The 9,900-nt window shown below is 41.8% G+C and overlaps 1 protein-coding gene across 1 annotated transcript; it reads left to right on the plus strand.

Annotated features, from left to right (window-relative positions):
- Nucleotides 1–159: 159 nt before the first annotated feature.
- On the plus strand, nt 160–8,291 carry GATD3 (glutamine amidotransferase class 1 domain containing 3). The gene is made up of 7 exons (XM_071430245.1): nt 160–406; nt 3,724–3,776; nt 4,434–4,547; nt 4,882–5,001; nt 6,152–6,244; nt 6,565–6,721; nt 7,341–8,291. The coding sequence occupies exons 1-7, from the start codon at nt 293–295 to the stop codon at nt 7,467–7,469; spliced, it is 780 nt and encodes a 259-aa protein (XP_071286346.1). The 5' UTR covers nt 160–292; the 3' UTR covers nt 7,470–8,291.
- Nucleotides 8,292–9,900: the final 1,609 nt, after the last annotated feature.

The raw sequence follows: 9,900 nt of genomic DNA on the forward strand, positions 1-9,900 counted from the left end.
CGTCTGCCACCTTGTTTATTTTTCCCCTGTAATTTCCGCACCGTTATCTTTTCACCCTCAGTCCCTTTCCCACCGCTGCCATTCCCGAGAAATGAGGGCCGTGAAGGGACCGAGGGCCCGCGGCTCCCGGCCCTGAGGTGGCCCCTCCCCGCCGCCAGGGGGCGCCGTCGCCGTCGCCGCCAAGGGCGCAGCGGCCTCCGGGCGCGTTTATCCCGGTTCACGTGGGCCTCTCCCGCTCCCCTTCCCGGCTCCTCCGCTCCCCTTCCCGGCTCCTCCGCCGCCGCCCTCAGCCATGCTGACCTCCCGAGGCCCGGCCCTGTGCACGGCGCTGCGGCGAGCAGCGCCCGGCGGCCTCGCTTCCTTCCACTCCTCCGCTCGGCGCTGCCGCGCCGCCCGCGTCGCTGTGGTGAGTAATGGAGGAGCGCGGGGGCCGGGGCAGCGCTGAGGAGAAGCGTTTGTCTGTCTGTCTGTCTGTTTGTTTCTTTGTTGTTTGTTTGTTTTTCCACCGTCTGGCTCTCCACAGCCACCCTCGGCCCTGCAGCCGGGGTCGCTCCGGCAGTGAGGCCGGTGCAGGGGAGGGCTCGGCGGGGCGGCGGCCTGGGAAAGCCTCGCCTGGTGGCTGCGACCGCTGGAAACCCTGGAGAAACGCTGAATTTGAGAAGAAAAGGCTTGCAGCTCAGAAACTTGGAGGAAGCCAGGCTAGGAGAAGGAAACATGTAAAAATTGGCGTCTGTGTAGTTGTTGTTGGCCTGGAGTTGATTGGGGAACCACAGAATGCCAGGATGGGTCAGGCTGGAGGGGAGCGCGGTGGTCACCAGGGCCAGCCCAGAGCACTGGCACAGGGTTGTATCGAGGCGGTTCTGGAATATCTTCTGTGAGGGACACTCCATAGCCTCCTTGTTGTGAAAAACGCCAATCACTTGTTTTTAAAATTTTAAAAGTTTAATGGTAATAAAATGGTTATAAAAATAGTAATATAATTAGAGTAATAAAAATTTGAACGATTGAGATTAGGACAATACGAGACAATAAAAACAAAGAGTTATGGACAGTCCCTGGTACCTTTTTCTGGTCAAAATAAGCCCGAAAAAGGACACACTTTAATAGAGGATTAACCCTTAAAAGCAATAACCTGTTGCATATTCATACACCTCATCCATGATGCATAAATTCCATTCAAACACAGGATTCCGTCTGGTCACTGTCAGCTTCTTCTTCTTTATCCTAATGGTGTCTTCATGGCTGAGCAAGGCAGGAAGAAGTTCGTTCTCCTGATAATGGAGCAATAAATTCTCTTTCTCTGAAAGATTTTGGTGTCCTGTGGCTGCTATCTCGGTGCGAGTCCTTTCTTGCAAAAAGTATCTTACATAGCATAGTTTCTATTTTAACATGTTATAACCTAAAACCATATTTAACACACTACTTAAGAAAATCAATACAGCATAACTTTCCAACATAACACATATAATATTAATTTTAATATTTGTGAAAAGCCAATCATAAAATACGCATTTTTCACACTTGTCAGTCTGTCCCAGTGCTCAGTCACTGCACAGGAAAGAAATTCTTCCTCATGTTCAGGTGGAACTTTGCATTAGTTTATGCCCATTCCTCTTGTCCCGTTGCTGGGCGCCTCCAGGCAGAGCCTGGTCCATCCTCTGACACCTCCCATTTAGATATTTGTACACATTAATGAAGTCTCATCATCTCTTCTTGAAGCTGAACAGCTCCCTCAGCCTTTCCTTGTAAGAGAGATTCCTCACTCATCCTCACTGCCCTCCACTAAACCCACTCCAGAAGCTCCATGAATCCTTTGTACTGAGGAACCCAGGAGGATTTAACTTGAAATAGTTGATATTATTACTGGGTGAGGTACTGGCAGGGAATATATTTAAATTGGGTTATGCTTTTTGGCAGGAAGGGGGTAAAACATGTAACAGAAAAAACGTTACAGAAAAAAGCAAGGCGGTGGCTACAGATTGCTAAAGAAAAATCCAGGCTGTAGATGGTGTCACAAATGGATACACAGATGGTTTTGGAACTCAGTGGACAGTCTTTGAAGCTCGAGCTTTGCATAGTCTAGACAGCATTCACATAAAAGAATAAGAAGGCATTGCCTTGTATAAAGAAATGTTTGGGAAAGGGCAGAATGCTGGTCCAAATGGCTAAAAAATAACCTAACAGCAATGCTGTCATTTTAGCAAGTCACTAAATAAAAGTGACTGAAATAAATAATCACTTTTTAAAATAGAGCTGGGAAAACAAATGTGATTTTTGACATTAGTGATGCAAATTTTTGACTGTGGTAAAAGATCTATTATCAAGCAGGTACTGAAATAAAAGAAGAGTTTATATTTAGAAGAGTTTACAATAATAATGTTACAGCATTTTGGTTTCACTGAATTTCAAAAACATTTTAGAAGTGTCATTTACAGAGCATAACCCTAGCACAGTTGCAGGTTAGTTACAAAGCAAAAGGCAGCTCTTAAATATCAGAACAGATTAACATGGACAGAAGAACATTCATGTGTCTTGCTCATTTGGTGATGGTGATATTTGGTGAAGTTCTGCCCACGATAGCAGACACCTGGGTATTGTGACCAGAAAGTCCCTTCAAGTGTAACATTACTAGATGAGACTTTTTCAGTTGTGAGTTTCTGTTCATGTGTCTGTGTTTAAAAACTCTCAAGCTTCAAAAAAGAAAAAAAACCAACAAAAAACTGAGGGGAAATCAGGAAGGAAGAGACTAAAGTAAAAAAAAAAAATAAAAAGAAAAAAGAAAATTGACTTCCTAACAGGATTTTTCCTTTCAGAGCAAACAGCCAAACAAAAAGTTCCAAAAGAATTCACCTGTATGCTTTCAGGATTTAGATAAACCTTTGGATTTTTTTGGTTCTGTTTCATTCTTACAATGGCTTATAGAAAAAAAAAGTTTTTTATCCTTCTACTTTGTTAGATTCTCCACCCACACAAGAGCAGCTGACTGCTTTGTGCTTTTTATTCTCTGGGGTGTATAAACAAATTAAAAGTATTATTTCCACACAGTTAAAGAGAAGTATAGCTAATATGGCATAATTGTATTACTGCATTAAAAGTGGTTTAGTTGTTGATCTCTGATGCAGATGCTCATTTAAAATACAGCAGCAGGTAAAGTGGTTTATTTTGGGTGCCACCTCAGAGTGCATTTCTGTCCCTCTTCTGGTGGATGTGCACCTGGATGAGAAGTGTTTCACATGGATGTGGACACTACATAAGAAAGATGAATGACACTCAAAGCAACCCACTGTGTGCACAATAAAAACATTCCTAAGGGTAGCATGCCAGTTTATTAACTTTGGTATAAATAAATACTAAGTATAAGCCAGGAAATAAATAGTGGTTATTTCTGAGCCCTGTGATGGGTTGCTATAAATAGGAAATGTCATTTCTGCAGTCTGTCAAGTGGTGACACCAGTGCTAATAGCATGGTGTTCACTGGCATCGTAAGAGCTTGATTTTAAATTGCTGTTAACTATTCTTTAAAATCTTACCTTGTGAAAGATCCTGTGGGGAGTTTTGTGTCACCTGCAATACTCTGTTATTTTCTCACTAAATACTCTGTTGTTTCTCACAATACTCTGTTATTTTCTCACTAAATACTCTGTTGTTTCTCACAATACTCTGTTATTTTCTCACTAAATACTCTGTTGTTTCTCACAATACTCTGTTAATTTCTCACTGCAGGTCCTGTCTGGCTGTGGTGTCTATGATGGCACAGAAATCCACGAGGCATCAGCGTAAGTTGCTTTTTGGGACTGTGGGCTCCACAAAAGTCTCCGTTGCATTGCAGCAGTTTGTTTAATTTAGTTTTGCTGTCTCTGGCTGTCAGAATTACCCTGAGAGATGAATGATGAAGCTTTCTCACAGTTTTCTCACAGCCTGATTGTGAGCTCAGGCTGCATTCTTGTAGAACTCGGTGGCTGTCCAAACATGCAGCACCGTGCATGTGATGCCAGAACAATGAGTCTGAGAGAGACTCTCTTCAGAAACAGGAATTCAGAGTTCCAGATTCAATCTCAAGAGAGTCAAATACAGACTTAATTTCAGAACCACTTGAGTTTCCATTCCTGGGGCTAAATCTAACAGCAGAATTGTTAATGCTTAAATGGAATTAAGTAAGCATCTTACTGTGAACTAATAAGAGATGTGTCACCTAGACCTAGATTAAATGTTAATGACTATGTTAATTGTGAGATTCTTCCATAACACTTGGGGATTTGGAGAAGGGAAGCTTTTGTTGTTCTTGGTTGCCTGCTCTGGTAGAATGTGTATTTTTTCTCATCATTTAAAATTCAAATCCCACCACCAGTTGGTGGAATATTTGTAGCAGGTTTAGGGGTCAGATAAAGCTTCTCCCTTCAAGTTTTCTGCATGTTGTATCTCCATGTTCGCAGTGTCCTGGTTCACCTGAGCCGTGGGGGAGCTGAGGTTCAGATGTATGCTCCAGATGTCCCTCAGATGCATGTCATTGACCACAGTAAAGGGCAACCAGCTGAAGCTGAGTCAAGGTAAGTCTGTGATGTGTTAGGCTTTCTTCAGATGTAGTAGCCTGTAAATGGCTCTTGTAGCACTTGGCTGAATGCCTTCAGTAGCTTTATGCCAGCTGTGGTGGTTTTCTTGGAGAGAAGATGTTTACATGAGTGTTCTGGACTTGATTATATACAGTCAGTGCCTGTGTTCCCAGCAGTAGCATTTCAGAACCTTCAATAGCTTCAGTTACTAAATACCAGTGTTCTTGCTTCCTCCCTTCCTCACCCTCCTCTTCCTCTGCAAAACTTTATTTACTCTGTTCTGTGTGCAAATGCTTAATTAATCACATTGTTTTATTTCTGGTTCTTCAAGGAATGTTTTAGTGGAATCTGCCAGAATTGCTCGTGGCAAAATCACAAGCCTGGCTAAGCTAACTACAGCAGACCACGATGCTGTGATATTCCCTGGTGGATTTGGAGCTGCCAAAAACTTGTGAGTGCCAACTAAACATCAGATTTACTAAATATTCATAATTAACTATGCATAATCAACCTGGCAAAGAGAAGGCTTTGAGATGGTCTAATTGCAGCCTTTCAGTACCAGAAAGATGGAAGAAGACTTTTTACAAGGGTCTGGTGTGATGATAGAAGGGGGGATGGCTTCAAACTGGAAGAGAGTAGGTTTAGATGAGATACTAAGCAGCAGCTGCTTGCTGTAAGGATGGTGAGGCACTGGAACAGGTTGTCCAGAGAAGCTGTGGATGTCCCATGCCTGGCAATGTTCAAAGCCAGGCTGGATGGAGCTCAGAGCAACCTGGCCTAGAGGGAGTTGTCCCTGCTTATGGCAGGGGGGGTTGGAATGAGCTGATCTTTAAGGTCCCTTCCAGCACAAACCATTCTGTCATTCTATGAACCAAGATTCACACAATAAAATCCATAAATGGCCTTATTTACTACATACGTAACTCCTAATTAATAAGGATAACTCCTTTCAAAGTCTTGTCATTGTCTTGTTTTAAATTCTCTGAACAATGTTGATGAGAACTCAGGAGTTCAGATAATGCATAAGAAGTTCTTTTTCCTCCCCCTAGTGGTGTTTCTTTTTGGGTCTGAGGGAAGTGAAGGTACAATTTTAATGGTTTCAGATGCTTGTAGTGTTATTCTGTTTCTTCCTCTCTGCCTACCAAAAAATCCCCTCTGGCTTTATAATTATAAAACAACAGCAGACTCAGAAAAAAAAAAAGGAAACAAAAAGTGTTAGCCATGTGGAATACTGGTTATCTTGCTGTTGAGATGCTTTTTGTTTCCTTGGAGGAACATGAATGTTACTTCCCTTTTCTTCTTACATATTTTTCTTCTTTGAGAAGATTGCTGTTCAACTTCTCAGTAATCCTAGAAAGCTGATTTGATGATTCTCATTTTAAGATGTTTTTATTAAGTAAGAGACTTTCTGGCAGAACAAAGCCTTCGAAAAGAGACATTTTGGTTGAAGCATTGATGGTCACCTACAGAGAGTTTTTAACCAGTTTTTCAGTAGCTGTTAAGTTTGGTATGATCCTTTGGAGCCAGTTTCACAGCTGATAGACAAGTACCTCTGTTTGTAGGTTTATACTGAGCTTTGTGTAAGTTTCTTGTTGTGACAGATCTACCTTTGCTGTTGATGGGAAGGACTGCAAGGTGAACAGAGAAGTTGAGCGAGTCCTGAAAGACTTCCACAAAGCAGGCAAACCTATTGGGTAGGTATGTGAGTTGGATGGCATTTGTTTGAAAGTGTGACCATGGAAACAACCTGTGTCTAGTTGAAATGTGCAGCTGTTGTTGTTGGAACTGGAAAAAGGATCTTCTGTTTTGTATCATTTGCAGCCTATTTTTTATATTTGTTTTTCAAGATTTCTGTATGTTGGTGTTTGTCAAAGGAGAAGCTGGGGAAATGCTGAGAGGAAATTGTGATGTGTTTCAGATTTTCAAGGCTGTGTTCATTTGAATCATGTCAGTTGTGAGCAAGTTCTGCACTAGTGGTGTTGTAGAATTGCTCTTACAGTTCCTTCTGTTGCAGCCTGTGCTGCATTTCCCCAGTGCTGGCAGCAAAGGTGCTCTCTGGTGCTGAGGTAACTGTGGGCCACGAAGAAGAGGAAGGGGGCAAGTGGCCTTATGCTGGGACTGCAGGAGCCATCAAAGAGCTGGGAGCAAAACACTGTGTGAAAGAAGTCACCATATCCTTTCCTGGTAATTTCCATGTTGGGAGACAGTTCAGAAATGTGGCATTAAAGGAATGAACACCTGTAAAATCTGTGCTTTTCCACATAAATTTTCATGGGAATGTGCAGTGGGTAGCAGATAGCAGAGGTGCAGTGCAGGATTACAAACTCTTCTGTACACAGCTGTGTAAGTACTGCTGTGTAACTACACACTGGGAGTTACAAGTTGTTCTCAGTCAGCTCCCTTGGGCACCCAGTAATACACCAAGTGCTGAATGAATTTGCACATAAAACTGGTGTGGGTTACAGCTGGTCAGTTCTTTTTGAGATTTTTATTTTCCTGAAGTTTAATGCTGCAGATTGTACTTGGAGACATTTTACTACCATCAGTGAATTTTGTAGGTTTTCTGGTGTTTCTGGGTGTTTCCACAGGTTTCTCATGCAGCATTTGTATTTCTGGCTAAAAATACCTTGTCATAGGTTGGATTATAGGTTGCAGCTGTCTTTACAGCTGGATGGTATCCCATATTTGGAGGAAGTTTTATAGGATAGTGGAGCTGTGAAGTTTTCTCAGTGCTGGTTCATTTTGCAGACAGCATCTGCAAGTGCTGTGTTTTCCTTAACTCCTTTTTACGAAGCTCATGTGGATACAAAAAATAAGGTGGTGACCACCCCAGCATTTATGTGTGAAACAGCATTACACCATATCTTTGATGGCATTGGGGCAATGGTGAAGAATGTGCTAAAATTAACTGGCAAATAAAATCAGAAATTTAGGGTGTGGTATCAAACATATCATGGACCAATGGAGATCTTTGCACCTGCTTGTCCTGCTCACACTCTAGTGAATGCTGATACAAAGGATTTTCCATGCCTTTTTGAGAGAGGGGCATTGCAGAGGACAAGGAGCCTGGCCTGAGACACAGAGGATTTTCTTGAGCTTTTCCATCTGGAGAGAGCTGACTGGATGTGTTCTGAAACAAAAGTCTTCCCAACACACCAATGTCAAACCAGTTTTAAGGGAGGAAAAAGAGACTCAAGGCCCTTCCAGAAGCTGAGGGCAGATGCGTTGTAGGGATTTGTCACATGGCACCATATGTAGTGGATGAAGAATGGGAGGAGAGGAAGGAATGCATGGTTCAAGGTGTCTAAGCTCAGGCCTGTGTCTGGAAACTGACAGCCAGGCTCATCTGTTGAGGGAAAAGGCATCTTCCACATCTTAATTTAACTCAGTATTAATGAAAAGATTTTGTTTAAATTTCAAAGAATCCTACTTTCACAAGGTCATTCTGAACACCAATCAGCAGCAGGACACAACTGCCACAACAGCAGCACTTTGAAAAACTCATCCATTGGCCCATTATAGTTTTAAAAGGTCTTGAAATGACGAAGAAAATAAGAAAATAATATCCGCTGACGTGACGCACAACTCTAAGGACAGCACCCTGTTAAAGCAGTTGTATGACAAGTAGTGAATGGAAAAAACAATCTCAAAATATCCTAACTTCCTCTGCTTTAGGGCAATAAAGCTTTCTCCAAAGAAGTCTGGAATAATGATGTATAAATAAATTAATTTCTGCCTTTATCTTATCCTTGTCCTTTCACTTTTGTTTGGGTGCTACCTTTGATAACTTACACTGGTCGGTACATTTTAGCAGTTCTTCTGCTCTTCAGTTCACCAATTTTGTATATTTTTTCCATATAGAATCCAGCAGAATCTTCTCCACTTCCACCTCTTTCTATTGATTAGGACATAGCATTTCTCAAATTCAAACAAACAAAAAAGCAAAATGACATCCTTTACCTTGGATTTAAGTTCCTTTTCCATGAGAGACTGCTGAAGTGAACGCATATTTTCAAGGGAGAATTGTGTGCTTCATAAATGAATCTAGCAGTCTTAGACTGAGTTGGTGTATGGCAAATGCCATTTGTGGCTGAACACTTGCCAGGCGTGTGGGGTGACATTTTTTTATTGGGGTGAGTGAAGAGAAAATTTGAGAGTGAGTGTTGGGCATGCTCAGCTTCCTCAGTCAGGGTTCAGGAAATGAGCATTTTTGCTTCTGGAGCCTCCTGATGATTAATTTTTTGTCACTAAAAGAAAAAAATCACATCTGGATTTAGAAGATTTGGATTTGTACTCAGTGCTGGCACTGATTTCTTGGGGGATTTCAGAAATTGCCTGAGCAGATCAACTCCAGTGAGGTTACACAGGAATCATACACAGACACCAAGTCATTGTGGAAGTAGACGTGGTTCATGAAGTGAATTTTGGACATTTCTCTAAAACCTTTTTTGCTTATGCATCAGATTCTTAATGAAATTTTCAGTATCAAGTTGGTAAGAAACAATTTATAACACTGCCCCTATATATTTCAGTGCAAAAACACCCCTTCATGAGCTTTGCTTGTACAAAGTGGATATTTTTAGGATCAATTTTAGTGGATATTTCAGGATCAATATGGAGAAGCTTAGCAGAAGACAGGAGGTCATTGTTCATATAAAATGCAATAACATTTTAAAGTGCATGTGTTTCCCACATCTGCAGGAGATTTAGAAGAACCTTGGTAACAGAAATGATCACACAACAGAAATGATACTGAAATCCCCAGGGTGGAAGAGCAGCTGGTGTGCCTGCGTTAACAGCACCTCCCTCTGCTGCAAGAACTCAGCTCTGGGTTAAACCTCCCCATGAACTCCCTCAGCACAGCAGGGCTGAGGGCTGCTGGAATTTAAGGTTTCTCATATCTACAGTTCCTAGGAAGTGAAACTGTGGTGGCACAAAGCTTCCTTAGGTGCTCAATCTTCGGACCCAGGTGCCCTGAGAAAAAAGATGATCTTTTGGAGAAATTGCTGTTGCTATCAGTGAGCAGCTGTGGGAAGTTGGTGGTTGGATCACCCAGATGGTGCCTCTTTAAAACAGTTCTCAACTCTCTTTACCCTTCTTTTTAAATTTCTCTGAATTTAGAGACAATGGGATTTTTTTAAGGTTGAAAGAATTGTGCACCAGAATTGCCTTTCATTTTTTAAATTCTCTCTAATTTCCCAGTAATGTGCTGACCAGAAACCTCTGATACACACATTTTTCAAGGATTTGGTGGTGTGGGTTTTTTTGGTTGTGTTTGTTTGTTCAGTGTTTTTTGTTTTGGTTTTCGTTTTTGTTATCAGAAGAAAGTTGTTTAACTTTGGTGGAAGAT

Source organism: Agelaius tricolor, unplaced genomic scaffold, assembly GCF_023055355.1.
Source record: "Agelaius tricolor isolate 1412-34295 unplaced genomic scaffold, bAgeTri1.0.p SCAF_7, whole genome shotgun sequence".
Lineage (NCBI taxonomy): Eukaryota > Metazoa > Chordata > Aves > Passeriformes > Icteridae > Agelaius > Agelaius tricolor.